The 20,488-nt window shown below is 38.3% G+C and overlaps 1 protein-coding gene and 1 long non-coding RNA gene across 2 annotated transcripts; one reads left to right on the top strand and one right to left on the bottom strand.

Moving 5' to 3' along the window:
* Positions 1-1,701: 1,701 nt before the first annotated feature.
* On the top strand, positions 1,702-6,260 carry LOC124629293 (uncharacterized). The gene is made up of 3 exons (XR_006984248.2): positions 1,702-1,825; positions 2,590-3,122; positions 3,875-6,260. It is a non-coding gene; the product is annotated as an uncharacterized LOC124629293 (long non-coding RNA).
* A 6,952-nt stretch (positions 6,261-13,212) lies between these two features.
* On the bottom strand, positions 13,213-18,763 carry itm2cb (integral membrane protein 2Cb). Its single transcript, XM_017495015.3, has 6 exons — positions 18,580-18,763; positions 16,674-16,814; positions 16,193-16,381; positions 15,737-15,847; positions 15,196-15,346; positions 13,213-14,091 (listed from the first exon to the last, which is right to left on the bottom strand). The coding sequence occupies exons 1-6, from the start codon at positions 18,670-18,672 to the stop codon at positions 14,000-14,002; spliced, it is 777 nt and encodes a 258-aa protein (XP_017350504.1). The 5' UTR covers positions 18,673-18,763; the 3' UTR covers positions 13,213-13,999.
* Between the last annotated feature and the right edge of the window lie 1,725 nt (positions 18,764-20,488).

Below are 20,488 nucleotides of genomic sequence, written 5' to 3'. Positions count from 1 at the left end.
TATCCATGACATTTTTGCCAAAAGATGGCGCTAATTCATCATGGTTACATACATACATTCCTCCTGTCTTACACTTGTGTTTCTCTTGTCCCTATTTCCATGTTTATTGGTGGTATAAAAATAAAAATGGACTTTCCTTGAAAGCTAATATAACACATGTATCTTTCAGTTAATTATACTAAAGGCATGAAAAGATATAAAAGAATTCAAATGCATTCAATAGACCTTTTCCTACAGCTCTATTTACAATGCACAGTGTCACAGGGCACCTTGGTAGAAACCACTTCATGAATTGAATTTCTCTCTTAAACTTGTTGAAGTTGCCTTAACTTTACCTTAATCCTAACAACTATTTGTCGCATTGAACTGACTACATAACATAGTTACTCATTTAATCTCAAAATTGAGAACACACTTTTTGTTAACACTGAACAATTTTGAACACTCACATACTAATCTCACTTGAGATCTACAGTTGGCCTTGTCTGGCAGCTACACATGCTGTTTTCAGCAAGTCTTCACATAATGAACAAAACCTCCCACAGCTTCCTGTGTCTGTGATCTGCAAGTACAAATTGAGAGAAATACAACCAAAGATAACTGACAGCCATTAACTGTGCATCTGCCTTCTCTGTCTTTGAATTATTCATTTTTAAGCTATAACATGCTGTAAGCTGCTTCTTAACCTGCTAGATAACAGTAGGCTGTGTCATAAATATTACAACCTGCTGGATGTTTTTGTACAAGCCAGGCATGTTTAACTCCATTAATAACAATGGAGGTGGGGGTATAATCAATAAGCCTGTTCAGAAATCTGGCTTAAGCAGTCATTGGGAGTATGGGATGATTATTTTATGTCTTGCAATGTCCCTAGAAAAAATAGTTTAATAACAAAGATATTGGAGATTTGGGTTTAGATAATGGTTCAAATTCCTGTTCTTGTGTCTTGTCTGGTCTAATACACCTGATTGAACTTGTGTAAATTAACAAAGTATTTACACTTGAGGCCAAATGTTTACATAAACCTGGGGGGTATTCCAGAAAGCAAGGTTAACTTAGCTTTACATAAACCCTGACCTCTAGGTTGATTAACCCAAACAATGCTTACTCAGGGTTTTCCGGTTCCATAACACCTGTTAGGGGTAAGTTCAATCAACCTGCTGTAGGTAACTCAGAGTTAACGTGCATGCACGGTGAGTAAATAATGACATTGTTAATGGATCACCATGTCCAGGAGTCGCCATGGAAACCCAGGGTGATAAAAAGTGAGCCGCATATCTTAGCGATGCGGAGTTAGAGGTTATTATGAATGTTTATGAGGAATATAACAAAACAAAACAAAAAAAAAGGAACTGCTGCATCGGACCGAGAGTTGGTTTGGAAAAAAGTAACAGATCAAGTAAATGCTCGTTACGACATGGCGAAATCAGCGCTGCAGTTCACAACGTGTAGTGCCTCCCAGGGACATGGCGGAAGAGGACTACACTTCCCAGCCACACCCGCACTCGAGTTCGCTGGAGTTCTGATTACGAACACCTGCAGACATCTAAAGTTATATAAGGGCCTCGTTAGCATCAGCCGCTTGCGAAGTAACCGCTCAGCAGCCTCGTCTCTGTTGGTTAACCAAGCCTGATTATTATTGGAAGTGTCTTCCCGGTTCTCGATTTCCACTTGTCTTTTGACTACACTTTTGCCTACGCCCCTGTCAACCTGTTTTACCTGCATAATCCCGACTCTCATCTCGTTCCGTGTTCCACCTGGTGTCCGTCACACGTCATCTCCTCGCCTGCCCACGTTTGTCTCCGTCAGCGTCACGTAACAATGCGTGAGTTTATAAGTTCATACATATCTGAAAAGTTTCCTTTCATTATGATGCAAAATTTAACATTTATCCTATTAGACTTGTGACATAACATTTAATAGATATGCCTTTACTTTTAGCCCTCTATCAATTTCTTAACATTGTACATAGTACTAACGATATAATAGGCTTTATATTTTATCAGGTGTGATCCTTCTGGACCCAGAACAACTTGGAGCCAAGTCAAAATGAAAAACTTCCTAAATTGTAACCTTGCTAATTGGCCCAACCTTCTGTAATAACTTTCCTCTAGGTTCTATGTAGCCACAGGAAGAAGGCAGAGGCCCATAAAATGGGTGGGGGACCAACAGCACTTTCACTCACTCCAGCTGGCACTGTCCCTTAATCAAGGGGGCAGTACCAGGGGGCAGTTAATCAGAGTCAGTTACCTCCCATGATATGAGTGGCTTGGTAAAATGTATGTGTAGCATAGAGGCATTTTTTTTTTTTTTTTTTTTTTTTTTTTTTTTAATAAAGTTTCCAGTGATTTAGGGATTTATCCTTAAACAATCAAGATGAAAACACAGCCACAGTCTAAAACAGGAATTTTAAAATAACTCTTTATTAGCAATGTTTCACGTGTATTATGCATGCTTATTTTATTTTACTGCATATTGTGTGTACAGCAATCTTAATTGTAGTGCCCCTACTAGATGTTCCTTATGTCTTTGTATATTAGTTGTATATGTCTGAGAATGTATTGAGCATTTGATTTCATTTTCTTACAGTTGCTTATGGACACATTGTATTAATTGACCCTCCTGCAACAGCAGATCCTACCACAGATGAAAATGATTATTGTCTTCAGGTATTGTTTCTGTTTGCTAGACCAAACAGCATTAGTCATTTGCACTGTAGGATGAAGATGAAGAGACCAGCTCTGCTGTAACAGAGATACAAAAAAAAGATTCTGGGAGGCCCACAGAGGTATAACATATAATGTATTCCCTTTCTGCAATGTGATCCCTTTCTCATTGTTTATTATGGCTGGGGATTCCTGTACAGAGGAGGGTCCATCTACCTCCACACAGAATCTTGGAAGTAAAAAAAAATTGTTTGCAGTTGTCCTGATTAAAAATATTTGGTCTGTGTATTTATTACAGACATTTATGATATCAATCATATTGGATTATCATTCTGTCTTCCTAGCTGCCTGCAAAGAAGCTGTACAAGGTACATCTTCAAATGCAAATGATAAAAATTGGCATGGAGATGGAACTTCTGCAACTTTAAATGGAGGGAAAAAGGCTAACATAAAAAGGTCAGGCTTGAAATTGAATTGCTGAAGCACTGGCTAACATTAGGTAAAAGTATTTCCCTAGTGATGATTATTCTGTCATTTATTGCTGAATGGTAAAGCAATAAATACAAATGTCTTTCTTAATTCCAGGAAATAAAGAAATAATGATCCACACTTGACTGTTCCATTATGCATTGGTCTTTTAATTAGAAGTGTTTTTGGCAGATCACATAACCTAACACCCTGCAATCTCTTTAGTCCACTGGGTTAACTGGAGGTTCCTCTTGATCATCTTCATAATGAGTAGAGGGCCTCGAAATATTCTGGTATTGTGTACCGACCCTGGCTCTTTCACTTCCATGTTGGTGATGAGGTGGGATGCGTCACATATTACCTATTTAGTGGGGACCAGTAATGAGTGGCCAGTAATTGAATTCCTTAAACCTTGATTCAGCACCCAATATTCTACTGTTACCTGCACATTGATGCTAGGGAATGATTTCCTGTTAACATAGTCTCCTTCATTGACTGAAGGAGCTTTAATAGGAATATTGGTTCCATCAAAGGGCAATGCATAAAATGTGCTCAGTGTTAAGCACTGACCCACGATGTGTCACGTTGGCGATGTGAGGTTTCAAAAGGTTTGTGAAATACATTAACAATTCATGTGAAAAATGGTAACGCTCCTTAATTATTCGTCCGGATATGAAAACACATCTATATGTGGTCTTATTACCCTCTCACATTTTGTATAATCTGTTCCTCATCCACAGGACACTATTCAAAAGTGCACTCCATGCTCCGTCAGCTCTCTGAAACAAACTAACCTGGAACATAACCTGCTTCAGATAGTAAGTTGCTGTGGCTACTTGCATACCCTGAAAATTTCCTCCATTTTTTGGAACAGACATTTGAGGTTATTTGTTTACTCTGAGTAAACTTACCTAGGTAAGTTGCATAACCTGCTTTCTGGAATACCCCCTGGGCTAAACTGTCACGTTATGGAGGCATAAATAAATAAGATAAATAAACAACCAAAATTGTGGAAACCAGAACCAAACACACACACACATGAGACACTAGGCACAACAAAGACTATAAGCAAGGCTGTAGCGCACACACTACCACACATATGCTTAACAACGAAAACAAGAAAAGTTTAACAGAAACACACAGAAGCTAGACTTATAAAGCTTGGTGCTGATCATGGATAACACAAAGCAGGTGTGGGTGAGACATGTGATAGGGTCATGTGATGTGACATTCAAACAATATTTTACAACTCAATACTTTTCCTGTGTTTAGGGTCAATTAGAGTATTTATTTTAATTCCATAAGAGGTCATTTCACAATATTATATAATGTACACATTTATTTAAACCTTTATTCACTATATCACATTTTCAGTGGGTCAAACATTTGTTACTATTTGGTGCTATTGCCTGGTGGTTTCCACAAGATTCTCGCAATACTTTGCCAGAATTTTTGCCTATTCCTCCTGACGGAACTAGGGTAACTAAGTCCTTACTTCTTGCTCGGGCATGATTTTTTTCAGCTCAGTCCACTAATTTTCTATGGTATTCAGCTTAGGGCTTTGTGAAGGCTACTCCAAAGCTTTGACTTCATAGTATTTAAGCCATTTTGCCACAACTGTCGAGCTATGCTGCTGGAAGACCTGGCTGCAAACAAGTTTTAACTTTCTGGTTGACGTCCTGAGGTGTTGCTTCAGTATTTCTAGATAATCCTCCATCCTCACGATGCCATCTATTTTCTGATGTGCACCAGTCCCTTTTATAGCAAAACACCCACAGAGCATGATGCTGCCACCTCCATGCTTTACAGTTGGGATACTGATCTGTGGATTAAAAGCCACACACTATTTTCTTCCAGTCATAGTTCTGATCATTATGGCCAAACAGCTATTTTTTTTTCATCTGACCAGAGAATGGTCTTTTTATCCTGGTCCTGGAGTGGCGGCTACTTCCTTGCACAAAAGCTTATCAGGCCATGGCAATATAGGACTCCCACATGTGCACTCCGGGTTAATTCCTAATTATGACAATTGGCCAAACAGAAGCTTCTAGAAGTCCATCCATCCATCTTCTATACCGCTTATCCTTCTTCAGGGTCACGGGGGAACCTGGAGCCTATCCCAGGAAGCATCGGGCAAAAGGCAGGGTACACCCTGGACAGGATGCCAATCCATCGCAGGGCACAATCCTTCTAAAAGTAATTTCATCAATTTCTGGAATCTTCTGGACTGTTTAAAGGGACAGTCAACTTGGTGTATATAATATTTTGACCCACTAGAATTCTAATATAGTGAATTAAATCAAATCTGTAAAATAAACATATATCTTATAGATGGTTTTAAAATTACCTCTGATGTGAATTGGTACTAATTGACTTGCCAAAGGAAATGTATGAAATGAAATTAGTTGTGAACAACTAATGGAATGAAATTAGTTGTGAAAAATTAAAATTGAATATCTTTAGCCTAGGTGTATGTAGACCTTTAGCCTCAAGTGTAAATACATTGAGCTCACTAAAGACATTCCATAGGAATTTGCTAATGGTCTTGATAAAATTTTAAATCTTACTTGATTCTTACACTCCAAAATACATGTTACTTTGTCAACTCCACAGTCTCAGTGTTTAAGTCTAGGCTTAAAACGTATTTGTTTACTCAAGTCTACCCTGACTAGATTCTGTTCTACTACTTCGCAGTCATAATAATTTTTTTTCTCCCTCTTTCCTTTCGCCGAGCCCCACACAAATTTATGGAGATACTAGAGATCCAGATCCTTTCTGCCTCTGGATGGAGCTCAAATCTTCTCTAATTCCAGACTGCTGGAACTACGGCTGGCCATACAGACTTCATATAAATCCATAATGAACTTTTTCACACTAACTGTTGTTACCCAGATGAGGATGGGTTCCCTTCTGAGTCGGGTTCCTCTCAAGGTTTCTTCCTCTTAAAACACCTTAGGGAGTTTTTCCTTGCCACCGTCGCCACTCAGTGGCTTGCTCAGTTGGGATAAATTCACACCTTTAATATCTGTATACCATGTTGATATTTCTGTAAAGCTGCTTTGAGACAATGTCTATTGTAAAAAGCGCTATACAAATAAAATTTAATTGAACTCCATCAGTTATTTGTCATCACCGTCAGCTGAAGGTTTTTGTCCATTTTGAAAGAAATATTTTATACTTTGTTTCAAATTATTGTGTTAATAATTAAAACACTAACTGAACTACATGACGTCTTGTTTGCCTAAGAAAATTGGTTATATATGCTTAATATTAAAAAGGAGGGTAGAGAATTAAAAATTAATTTATAATAGTGTGAAAACAGAAAAAAATGTAGACAATGTGTTTTATCACTTAACTCCTTTACTGAACACCATTATTAGATAATTGAGTACTTTACATTCTTGTTGGATGAATTTTGGATGAAATTAAAATTGCATGCTTCTCAGTGTGTCTGACAGAGTTGACAGAAATTAAGTTATGAAGTGAATAAATGTCAATTTTTAGGAAAAAAAAAGAGCATTTTTATAAAAACCTGTTCCTTTGCATGGTTCATTAGCTGAGACCTTTGTCTACAAATATATACATTTCTAATTAATGTAGTATTAAAAAATATAAACTAACTTCTAAAATATGTTTTGCCCCTTATCTTAAGAATCGGTGTATGTCAGATTGTTTTACACATAAGGTTACGCTAGGGTTTGCAACCAACAAGATTCAAGCGAAAAACAAAATGAAACAGAAAAAATAAATATACAGTAACTTGGGTGCATAAGTGTGCACACACTTTTATAATGGGCCATGTGACTGTGTTCAGAATCAGATTCACATTCATGTTCAAAAGTAATTATCATCATGTTACCAATGAAGTGATTCTGATAAACCCCAAATAAAGATTAGCTGTTTCATTTTTCTTGACATCTTCTTGGTTTTATCTGACTGTTGAAACCATGGTCTGCAAACAGCTTACAAAGCATGTACAGGATCTCACTGTCAAAAGGTATCGAACAGGTGAGGCGTACTAAAGAATTTTGAAAACATTAGTTGTACCATGAAATACTGTGAAGGCATCATCATCAAATGTAGCAAATTGTGCACCACAGTGACATTACCAAGAATAGGACATCCCTCCAAAATTGACAAAGGAACAAGAAAAAAAACAGATCAGGGAAGCTGCCAAGAGACAGCAACATTAAACGAGCTGCAGGAATATTTGACAAGTACTAGTTACTTCCTGCATGTGATGATAATTATCTACAAACTGCTTTTTTTGCTCAGTATATCACTCACATCTCACTCCATCACCAAGTGTGGTTTCCCCTGGTGCTCTAAGTTTTTTCACATTGCCTGCCATCTGACCAACCTCAGGCCTATGGATGGGTGGTGCCAGCATGGTTGTGTGGTTTTCCCTTACCATATTGCATCCCATCTTCACTGAACAGTACTCCCCCAGCACTTTGGATCAGTTCCACAGTCCCCTGACTAGTGGGCCTGTGGATAAATCACACTAGCATGGTTGAGTGGTTTTCCTTCAACATACTGTGTTCTACACTATTGAACTTGTGAAGTCAGCAGGATTTTAGTAATATGTATACATGTTCTGAAGTGGAATTGCCCCCATCTCCCTGTATCTACAAACAGGACCCTCATTTATCAGCTGAGTTATTTTTTATTTTATTTTTATCTGTGATTCATCCAGTTTTCACATACTCCACTGTCTGATGGCCCAAAGGTCTGTGAAACCATCATAGTAGCATGGGGATTTTTCTCAGAATAACATTCTGAGTGATTTAGATTTAGAATAATGTCTCTGAGTTATTTATGCTTTACCAGAGCATATACATTGCTGGCAAGCTCCAAACCAACTGGAACAGCCACCCTCAAAAGCGTTATGTTCATATGCACAATACCCAAGCACGGAATTCAAGCACACTGGTGACATTCAGGTGAGGTCTTATGACATTGTCTCACTCATGGTGAATATAGGCAATCTGATAATAAATTTGTTGATTGCATTGGAGCAATCACTCTAATCCACACCTACTGTATAAATCCCTCTGTCACAGAGCTGATCAAAGGGTCACTTCTGACAATGAGATATCTAGGACAGCACCTATGTTTACACCTATGATCACAAGGCCTCATGGGTATAAATTTATACTCTGCCATTTGCCCAGCCTTTGGGACTCAGGACATGGCTAATTTCCATTTCCATCAAGTGCCTTCTCTGTTCCAAGAAATTTGTCAAACGGGTAAACACTATGGTCAGAATAATGGGTTCTACTCCATGTACATCTTAGTTCAGAAGAAGAATGGTTGTCCTTGTTTGATTCTTTAAAGTTCTCCTGTGATGTACACTATATGGGCAAAAGTATGTGGACACCCATTCCAAAACCAAGGACATTCATATGGAGTCGGTCCCCCTTTACTGCTATAACAGCCTCCGCTCTTCCAGGAAGGCACTAGATTTTGCAAAATGGCTGTGGGTATTTGTGCTCATTCAGCCACAAGTGCATTAGTGAGGTTGGGCATATGTAGTATAATACATAATGTAGTATATGTAAGAGATGCTATCAGATGTTAATTATGTTGTGCAGCCACAGACTAGGTTACATGGGTGAATCTGTGCAATGTACCTTTCATGCCCTCATTATTCTGTAGCCTATTTTTTAGAGTTAACCTTTAGCCTTCCAAATCAATGTCCTACCTCTCTCTAGGGTGTTCACAAAATACATACAAGTGGCCTTGTTTGTAGGAGGCATAAGGGTATTGCCATATTTGGACGATGGGTGAATAGATTCTGGTGTTCCTCCACCAGGGAACAGGCCATCTGGGAGACGTCCACCCTGCTGGAACACATTTCAGAGCTCAATATCATGGTGAACTAGATAAGATACAGTACCTAGTAATAAAGCAGACCATATGATTAATTTCTGTGAAAATAGATTCCTTGGGCTTGCTAGCCACTCCATTGCCCCCATGGGAGGCAAACATTATCATGCTTGGCAATCAATTTAGATTGGCCACTATGGGCAGTTCTAGTTCTTGCTAGAATGCTTGAACTGTGAACAACAGCTGCAAAACTAGCCTCCTTAGGGTCTGTTAGAATTAAGGGAATCTCAAAAAAGTACAGCTTGTGACTAAACCCCAAATATCACAAACAGAAACCCTTTCTCATCTAAGTGAGAAGGACACAAACTCCAAAAAGCATAAATTGGCCTGGGAGCTTATTTTGCTAAGAATTCACCTTCGGTCTTGATGATGACTCCATATCCAGAGCCACGGACCCCAGGGTTGATTTAAGGGGGTCATGCAAAATCTAAGGTCAAGATCGAAATAATCTTTGGGATTCTTAGGTCACACTCCAATTTTTTAAAGCTGTGAGACAGGCCACTGCTGAACAGTGATAGGTTATCTATTATAACTTATTTATATTATTAACTTATTTAACATTTACATGCTTCAGGTTACTGATTGAGTTAAGACTGCATATTTTAGGGTAGAAGAACAAACAATAATAATGAATTCCTTTGAAGAATTGAAACATAGGCTTAGCAGTAATTTGTTTTTAGTAATTGCAATTACAAGACTGTATCCCTGGTTGTCCTGCAGCTAAGGATCTTGCGCTCTCACCGCCGTGGCCCAGGTTTGATTCCTGGGCAGGGAATCAACCCAGCCACTGGGTTGTACTCAGTGCCCTTCCCAAACATGGATAAAATGGGAGGGTTGTGACAGGAAGTTCATCTGGTGTAAAAACCTGTGCCAAATCAAATATGCAGGCCAATGATCCACTGTGGTGACCCCGAATAGACAACAACAATTGCAATACCAACTTTGTGAGGTGATCTTGGCAGAAAGTGAACTAAAATAAAATTTTATTTAAATAGATATGTAAATATATATCATGCTGTGTTTTTCTGCATTGTTTAATAAGACTTCTATAGCATGGATGCACTACATATGAGGTGACATGTGCACAGGTAAGTTCAATGTATTCAAAGTATTAACAGTCTTCCCTCCAACCAAGGACTTCCACCTGTAGGTATACCAGGGTGACTTCAGAAGTAAATCAGTATTACATATAATAATATTATAATTATTGAGTATTTTAAAATCTAATAATTTTATTTAAATATTACATATAATAATAATAATACAACCCCAATTCCAAAAAAAGTTAGGACGCTGTGTAAAATGTAATTGAAAACAGAATGTAATGGTTTGTAAATCTCATAAACCTATATTTTATTTACAATAGAACATAGAAAACATATTAAATGTTCATTATTTTAATGAAAAAAATAATTATAAACAAAAATGAATATAAATTGTATGAGAATCAGAACACCCTAATAGTGTCTGTCTCGTCCTGAAAACTCTAGCACACCTTAAAGTTCCTTTCACAATACAAAAGGTAAGCTCCACGGGATCTCATGGGAATGGTTATGCGAACACAATTCCTAGGGCTCTGACTGGACAAAAGGTAAGTTTTATACATGCGTAGTGTGATTATTTTCAACTTAACTTGCCCTGGATTAGGCTAGCAGTGTAGAGTCAGTTGCCACAGTGATCTGCCCAGCTGAAAAGAGAGCCAGCTTCATGGTATTACTAAGCCAGAGTTTAACCCATCATTAGCTTGCTAACCCTACAATCCTGCTTCATGGTACCACCTTCTGTGCACAATCCTACTAGATATCCTGCTACTGACCTATTAGTCCAGCATGGAACCTCCCACTATGGACCTTCCTTTGAGACTATGCAGGATGCTGACATGAAATATCTGAAAACTTCTTTTGCTTGCTGTATTACTTTGGCTTTGCTTTAACAACTCTTGTCTAAGCAGAAGTTGAGCCACTGAATGGTGGATGTCATTACCCAGCCCCTATAATGAAATTTATTTTATATTCATTATTTGTCACAGAAGGTGGGAGCAATACAAGCACCATGACAAGAGTTCCAGGAGAGGAACATCAACTGTTGGCCTCCTGAGGGAAGTGGGAGTAACTAGAGCAAACCAGTGGTAGGCCCTGAAAGACCTGGCTGAAGAGGCAGAGAAAAAAAGCTTTTTGGGTGAGGAGAAAGGAGAAGTGTTGGGGTAGTAACATCTAACCCAATGTCTAGTTGCAGGGAGTGGCAGGGAGATGTCCCTGCCACTGCTCCTCCACCAGGAGACATTCCGGGGATAAAAGAGCAAAACGTTGTTGAGTGGTGGTACCTGGCTGACGACCCTGCAGCTGACCTGTGCCATATGGAACCAGTGGCACTGAGAATGCATTAATGGTGCCAGTGGGGCTTGTCACAGCCTTAGTCACTGGGAAGGTATGTATGGCTCTGGTTGTGTTAGGCAAGCATGCCTGAGTGGTATTAGGTGCAACAGGAGAAAACCATATGGAACCAGTGGCACTGAGTGTGCATTGACAGTGCCAGTAGGGCTTGCTACAGCCTTAGTCACTGGGGAGGCCTATATGGTTTTGGTTGCATTAGGCAATGTCACAAGGCTGAAGGAAAAGTGTTAATCCTATGGGCACTGGAGGAGTATCAACAGGCAGTAATGCCATAGCAGGTCAACATCTACCTGTGTAATCAAAGAGAAGAGTCTTGATACATGTCCGTGTTTGGCTTTGTAGACAAGCAACATTTTAAATCTGAAACGGGCAGATGGGGTGATGTGGGAGAACTTGGGGAGGTTGAAAGCAAGTGCATTTCTGGAAAGCGGCTGCATTCTGGACCAATTGCAAGGGTTGAATGTCACATAGCAGCAGATCTGCCATGAGTGAATGGAAGGACTGAAGAAGCACCTGAGTGACCTCTGTGGACAGGAAAAGGCAGGATCCTCCTGATGTTGTAAAAGAGAAACCTGTCAGGTTAATGACGTGAAGCAAGAAGCATAGTTGGTTATTCAGAACTACCCCAGTGCTGTGTGCACTGTCAGATGGTGTGATTTCAGTGCTGTCCTGGGACATGCCGCTCTACAAGGAGTGTCTCCTTATCATGGGCCTTATTGAGAGGGGTGCAATTACAAGAAATCTTTGCTGTTGCTAGTTGGGCATCATTGTACACTTCCTCCAGACACTACAAGATTAATATCACCCCTCCCAAAGGTTTGAGTGTCATTTTTGAGCACATTTCAGGGTAGCCTTAAGGTGAACTGTTTACTCATGAAATTGTGGCATATGTTATCCATGTGATTCTCATCACTCCTGGCAGTAAGGAGGGTTATATAGAATGTTAATTATAGGGAAAGTACATTTACATTTACAAAAGACGCTTTTATCCAAAGCGACTTACAAATGATAAGTTTATTTTGATAAATGATAAGTTTATGAAAAGCAATAGTACTTCTTTGAACCCTGGATAACCTTGAAGGCCCTTAGGTTTCCTTTTGGTTCCTTAGGAACCACCAGTGACCCAATGGGAACTCGGTGACAGTGATACAGAGTAAGATGAAGGTATAACACAGTATTTATTACAAATACTGCATTGTATGTCATTTAGTGTTTAAAGGTCTCGACATGCTCACAAGAAGGTATTCAGGTGCTTATTACGGCCCTTGGAATAATAGAACAAGTGGACCTAATATTAAGTTTGTTGGATTGACATCATTTGTTCATTGTGGTAATTAAATCACGTCAAATTTAATGACAAACATTACACACCTGTATAATTCTAATTTGTCCGAGAGACAGTGGCCCCATTTATTTTCAGTAGTTTATTAGGTAGAATTTATAATACAAGCAATATTTTACATTGAGGAAGGACGTGATGGGGCATTTATGGCTTTGAACAGTGCAATATTTTCTGTCATAGAAAAAAGGTCTTTACTGATTAAAATGCGCAAAGTGAAATGGATTTATGCATGGACAGTACATCTGAAGAGATAATAGCCTTTATCACTTTACCCTAATGCAGTAATGAAATGGATATGTTAAAAAATAAAAAAATTAAAAAAAAAAAGTCAGACGGAAATCCAGTATATATAATGATAATGTGGAACAGCATGTTAATAATGAATACACATTTATATTGAAAAGCCAAAGGAGAGCTAGGCAGGTATCTATTTAACTCATATGTGGGAGTCATGTCATTTTTTCTATAAACTTTATTCACAAATATATCACACAGAGACAAAAACGCATAAGTTGCTTAACTCATTACGAAAATGTCTGATGTTAAAATATGAAATCCAAGATAAGAAAACTCTATTGCTTAAGTTACTTTGGGAAAAAAATGAAAACAAGGTCTTAATTAAATAAGTAATTAACTCATTCATTTCTAAAACATGAGGTATACTTTTTGGCATTAAGACAATTTTCCAAATCTGGATTTCTTATTTAACACAGGGAAACAGCAGTGAACAGGTTATCCATTCTATAGACAAATAACCCTTACCAACTAACAGACAAACAACCAAAGAAAATGAAATCAGTGCATAGTGCATGCCACAGTCTCACACTAAATTACTGCCAGATAAATCATTTCAACGTGCTGACAATTCTCAGACCAGTCTCTGACATTTACATAACCCCCCGCCCCACCCCCCACATATTCAATGGAAAAAAAAAAAAACATTATGTAATGTAAATACCAATATATACATATCGACATGTTTAACCAAGACAAGAATAGCCAAAACTTAACTCTAAGGCAGTTATTATTCAACCTGGGACATTAGGATCCTGAAAGACAAACCAGTTCTTATCACAAACTAACTAAATTAAAAAAGAAAAAAAAAAGAAAAATAAAAGGACATGATGCCTTACACAGTATGTACAGAGTGGATGTGCTATAAAGTGCAATAAAATCTAAACGTAGAGGAACATGTTTTGGGATCTGCTCAGTCGAGTTGGGAAGATGCCGAGGCTGACATTTTAGGCCCGGTCACAGATAATTGTCTCCATCACAAACGTGTTCTCAAAGTGACGAATGCTGTGACACTTCCTGGTCTCTCGCTTGTCGATACCTAGACAGGATGCACAAGTCAGAAGTTAAAGGACTGCAGTGAATACGACTTACAATAAACAAGCTTTCATGCTTATATGTAGATAAAAATAATAATAATTATAGAGCAAGACAAAATGTGTATATATATACATAAATGCAGATAAGAAATGCTTATGATGGTGACAGCTGACAAATCTGAATCCACAGCAAAATATACTTTAAAAACTTTTAGGGATTATTATATTAGTATTAAGATCTAATTGGTAAAAACCGATTTAATCTCACAGCATTATTCAACATTCATGGTTTATTTTAGACAAAGTATTTCAGGCCTACACATTCAGTACAAATGCTGTCTAGCCAAAAGCGTCATTCTGTCACAACGACATAATCTGTGAAAAGAAGGAGAATCCCCTATGAGCCAAACTCCTACACTTCATCGACTGCATCACTTCCTCCTCCCGTGCAGTACCCTACTAGGAGGTGGTAGGCGTACTCTTGGCTAGTGAATCATCCACACATGGATTAATCACATAGTGGATCACAGTATTAGTGCATCCTACACACGCACGCGAGAACTACGTAGCACCAGCCTACACTAATATCAGGTCCAGGTTTCCTCCACTGTCACTATAGCGGAGGCAGCCTATTTGTGACGTACAAGGTTTTGCAGTTTTACAAAATGATAAGATTTAAAGGTATAATGAATAATCTTCCGGAGTTTCTCTCATGGTTGTGATGTTGGTCACAACTGAGAAATGAGATAAATGTCAAACTGGAAGTGTTGTCGTGTGGTCCAGCCCACACGGGACAGTTTTTCCTCGATCAAGGACCATTTTGTTAGTTCAATAGTCCTAAATGTACATCTGCTACATATTGCATAATATTAGCTATTAAGTAGTCGTTTTCTTTTGTTAAAATGTTACTGAAATTCTGGAGGTGTTGAAATCCCCTTAAAGTATGCAACTAGATAAAAGCTGAATAATGGTCCCTGCATGTTAGTAAAAACTGGCAACGGATAACAGTGAAGAAAAAGGGCAAGGGAAAGAAAAAGAACGAAAGTGTAACAGGCAAATAAGAAAAAGTTGTGTGCAAGAAAGGCAGGATAAGTAGCTGTACTCACGTCTGCGAGAGTTGCGGCGTTTCAGTCGGAAAGTCTCTTTGCCATAACACAGGCGGTGGATAAAGGGGCCAAGCTGACGCATGTTCTTCACCCGGCCTGTCACCATCATCTCTTCCTGAACCATGTAGGTCTGTGGCAGGTACATCCCCCTCTGCACAACAAATACACAACAATTAATCATTACTGCTGGAAATGTGTTCTGCTTTACTCATTACACTCATTGAGGTTAATATATTTGTAAAATAAATGTACATCTATAATGGCCTAAAAGACTGACCCAAATTGTTAGACCTGGAAGTTGACCTAAATTTTCTTTCTTTCGTTTGTACTAGATTTCATTCCATACAGAATTCAAGCATTGTGCCTTTTTTCCTCCAGATTCTTTACCTTGTTTTCATAAAGCACACTTTTCTCCAGCATCTAGCACATTTGTCTTACCATAAAATGGCTATATAAAATGGCCATATATGGAGTATGATACAAGACTTGACATAAGGTGTGAGTCAGAGAGAGAAACATATTCAAGGCAAGAGCATTTTACCTTGACATTAATAAGTAGCTCCCACAGGTTCCTGGGAGGCATGACAATGGTGGTGTTGAGCTCAACCACATAACACTTATCCAACGCAATGTCGTGATATGCTGTGAGGCCCTGTGTAGATGAGGGGGGAAAAAAGCCACAAATTAGCAACAACTAAATGAAAGTAACCAATAAAGTCCAGCAGATCTAGTCATATCAATGCCTATGTTATTCAGAGAGTTCAGGGTGTTTCGACAAAGCCACTGCAAGTGCTTCTTGACAGACTGCTACTTTACCAAAGAAGAAACATGTTCTTTAATGGGAGATCGCTTTGGCAAAACATTTTGTCCCATTAATAAGGTCAGTGTTGTACTCCTAATGAAATTTCTATGCCATTTATATATGTATAAACACGCTACCTCTCTGACACAAAGACAAAGAGGTAGAATGCAAAAGGCTAGGAGATTCCCTCCTTACCCGGTGGAAGTCGTGGACGATGTCAGCTGGATCGCTTCCTCCGAAGTTGGGCACAGGAACGTTGATCTGCTCGTAGTTTTCTTCCAAGTAGATGCCGACATTCTCTTGCAGCTCCTGTCTCCCTAGCAACGGTGCGTACAGGGAGTCTTCATACATCACCCGACAGTGGAACAGGCTGTCCTCGGGGATCTGTGTGAAGAGCAAATTTGGAACATGTCTTAAAAAAGAACGCACAAAGGACAAGATGGAAGACATAGCTAATGAATAATGAAAGGAAGTAAAAATTAAGGCGGATGACTGACAGGGCATATTACTCATCAGACACAGAATGTGGCCTAGATTTTGCTTTTCCTTTATGTTCTGTGCACAAAGAAAGCTTTCTCAGACAGTCCTACTACTTGATTTATCATTTACATTTGACTTAATAGTTTTAGAGCACTGTTTAATATTAAACATGACACTATCTTTGCTCATGTCTCACCTGAGGGGTGACGTAGTAGCGATACAGATAGACTGACACCATGATCAGGCCAGACATGAAGATCACCAAGCCGGGAATCAGACACCAGAGGCCACTTACTGAAGACTTCTTAGGCCTGAGAGGAAGGACCAACTCATCCGGCTGGAAGAAAGATGAATCAGTTTGGTTATTTTTGCCAGCTAAGCAAGAATATTTTTTTGTCAAGAGAAATCTGACCGAACAGGAGCGCCTCAAATGTCCTATACCCAGACAGGGACACTTTTAGGCAACCTGATCTCATGCAAAATTCAGAGCAATGCTAATGAGTGTGATTGTTTGAAGACTTTGTTGGTTGTCACTAACAAACCAGTCTCGAACCCTAAACTTGGCCATTCATAGATTTATGTACATCATGGCTCATGCTTACGACTCGATGCTCACGAGAGCATCGTTAGACCACGATGACACCTCTCTACCAACAAATCAGATAAGCACCAGTAGCACATTTTTTCTATTTCTCTCTGTAATTTCTCTTTGTGAATGCCAAGGAATTAGTCATGCCACATCTCAAGGAGTCAGGAGGTGTGAACGCCTCCAGTCTCTCAGGCAAGCCTGCCAAGGACGCCATTCTGGCTTCAGCCCACGCTGACTGTACTCACCATGGCAATGGTATAGCAAGTCCACCAGACCTGCTGACAGAGCAAATCTGTGACGCAGCTGCCTTTTTTTTTTAGCCACATACTGTACATTGTAGTTTATATCTGAATAGGCTTTTCAGTGCAGGAGACAGAGGTCATTGTAGTCTTTGGAGGACATTCTGCATCGGCATAAGTACAATGTTGCTTCTGGGATTTCACTTAATTTAACTGGAAACGTATTATTTTCTAAATGATGTGGTAAATTAATTCACGCTATCTTGCTTTGACCAATGATGAGAATAGGTTATAAATATAATGGGCTTATTTGTTCTCTATTCATCGACAACCGATCTTTGACTTTAGTATCTTGCCATCTTGATGGATAGATGTCTTTCACTTGAGTGCATTTATTCAGATATAAAGTTGCTCTCTTTGTTAGAAACAAAACCAATGTTAGAAAGAGCCTATTCCAAATGGCTGTGTCAAATGGTTATGGGGTTATTCTATGAGACCAGATGGTACTAGTTGGCCAGGGAATTTCAACAGCAACACTTTCATTCTTATTGTAATTTAATCTGCCTGACCCTTATTTATAACTAAACAAACAAACAAACAAACAAACAAACAAATAATTCTTCACAAGTCACATGCACGCAACCAGGCATTTAATTTGGCTAAATTCAATCTTACATCCTAAATCCACATACTAAACTGCATGTCAGAATAACACGCTACACTTTAATACAGGCTCCTTTTTTTTTTTTATTAAAGCAGTTTTCTTGTTTGCACATAACCCTGTTTAAGCTTTAACTGCTTTGTGCATACTAACAATGATGTAATGGCAGTCTTGGCAGTGCTCTGGGGAATCTACAGAAATGCAGAATAACAATGTGCTCTGGATTTCCACATTTTATCAATAAAAAGTGCACCATTGCTGCAAATCTAAGCAATATGCATTGGTTTGTAAATCTCACCAATTGTGTCATTCTATCATTATAGTGCTTATTATCTCATTAATCTATGAATTACTGAAGCGAATCATTACTGCAATTCATGTGGGGTTTAAATGTAGCCTACATAACAGAATATTAATATTCCCCATTCTTTTTTAAGGTATTTAAAAAACTGCATTTCAATGAAAAACGTTTAAAAATTCAAAACACACACTTTTTAGTTAGTTACTTGACAATTATATTAAACATAAAACGTAGTTTTAATACAATTTAAGAATATACTTACAAGATAATAGTTATAACTGACTTTTTATTTTTCTAAAAGTATAAACTCACCTGAGAGTAAGACATGATAATTTCCTCTTTCCCTCCATCCCTCTGCTTTTCAGGCTTCTGCACCGATACGGGCTGAAAAGATATCTTCACCATTTTTTTTTTTTTTTTGTATCTTGCGGGTCTCTGTGTGCTGAGGAGACGAGCTGATGCACCACAAGACTGCGACGCGCTTGATGCGAGATGCTGAACTGCGCGCGCACTTAAAGGGAATTCCCGACTTCCGGTCTGCTTCAAACTAAGAGTCGTCCAATCACCGCGCGCCGTCTATGAATAACAGTGTCTATAAATATCGGTTTATGGGAAGCGGGCGAAGATGTCAGTTCAAGATGTGATGAATAGTAGACTGCTACAGAGTTTAGTAAAAAATTCGAATAGTTTAACTTGTAGTTTCATTCATATATAAATAAGTAAGTAAATTTTATTTATTTAAAAAAAAACGAGAACAGATAAACGACAGTATATAAAACATAAAACATTTAATAAAAGTATGTTTTTAATCGATGATAAGAAATAAGAACGCACTGCTGATGTCCAAAGTGAGGCTGTTCTACAACCTCAGCACAGTGACCCATACCTTTCAGGACCTGGAGTAAAGGCACAGTAACTCAGAGATGTACGAGGAGCTAGACTGTTACAAGCTTTAAAAACAAACATTAAAACCTTTATTTGGATCCTGTAATGGACAGGGAGCCAGTGCAAAGACTCGAAATGAAAGGTGATGTGGTCTCATTTCTAAGGTTCGATTTTCTTCTTTTCACAATTGATGCCAATATAATGAATTACAACAACCATAATGAGCTAAAAATAAAATAAAAGCATGAATAACTTTTTTCCAGGTCCTGAAAAGAAAGAAATTACTTAATTTTAGAAATCAAGTTGATACATGCTATCGCGATCGAATAAAACACCAAGATTCTTCAACCTGTAATCTGTGCCAGTACTCCTAATTCATTTAATAAAAAATAATTCATTTAATATTAGTTTTGGATGGGCCAAAAGAAAATGAGACCAGATTTATTTTCATTTAATTGAAGAAAGTTGTTAGCCATGCAAGTCTAAATATTTCCATGTGCTGAGACATGGTAGTGAGCATAGATCATTGGGTTTTAAAGGGAAAAGGAGCTGAGTGCCATGAGCATAACAATGAAAAGAGATTGTTTTCAAATAACGTTTCCTAATAGGAGTATGTACAGTGAGAAAAGGACAGGCCCTAATAGCTTCTGGCATCAACTGAGAACATCCTGTGACTGACTTAAAACGGCTCAGTATGTTCTCTCACAGGCCAACAATACATATGTATGTGTTTTTAAAATGTTAAAATGTTCTCTGTCGAGCTAAACACGTTACTCCCATCCTAATGCTTGGAGCTTGCTGTACTTGTGACACACTCTCTGAGAATGCTCCCATGTGGATACTCTATCTAAAAATTGCACGTACCAAAAACAGTTTATGCCCAAGACTCAGCTATTTTTCAATGGTTAACTTCACTTAGACACTGTAGGCTTGTACCCAAAAACTGCTGCTGTGATCATAAAAGAACCTGCTGCTTATACTGTTCAACAATAGTATAAGTACTATTTAACTATATAGTACATTTGGGAAAGCGTAATGATTTATAACCCCACTATCCGGTGTCACATAGAAGAGGATGAGTTCCCATTTGAGTCTGTTTCCTTCTAAGGGTTCTTCCTCATTTCGTCTCGTAAAGCTGCTTTGTGACAATGTCTATTGATAAAAGTGCTATATAAATACATTTAAATTGAATTATTTGAAAATACATTACATGAGGTATCTTGTATCACATAACCTTAATATAATATACAATTTACACTCAGGTCCAGACATTAAATATGCCTAAAGCATGTTGAACTTAAACCCCTTTTTTTTTCTTTTCTTTCTTTTTTTTTTT

Source organism: Ictalurus punctatus, chromosome 20, assembly GCF_001660625.3.
Source record: "Ictalurus punctatus breed USDA103 chromosome 20, Coco_2.0, whole genome shotgun sequence".
In the NCBI taxonomy this organism is placed as follows: domain Eukaryota; kingdom Metazoa; phylum Chordata; class Actinopteri; order Siluriformes; family Ictaluridae; genus Ictalurus; species Ictalurus punctatus.
This window is presented reverse-complemented; position numbering and strand designations above follow the sequence as displayed.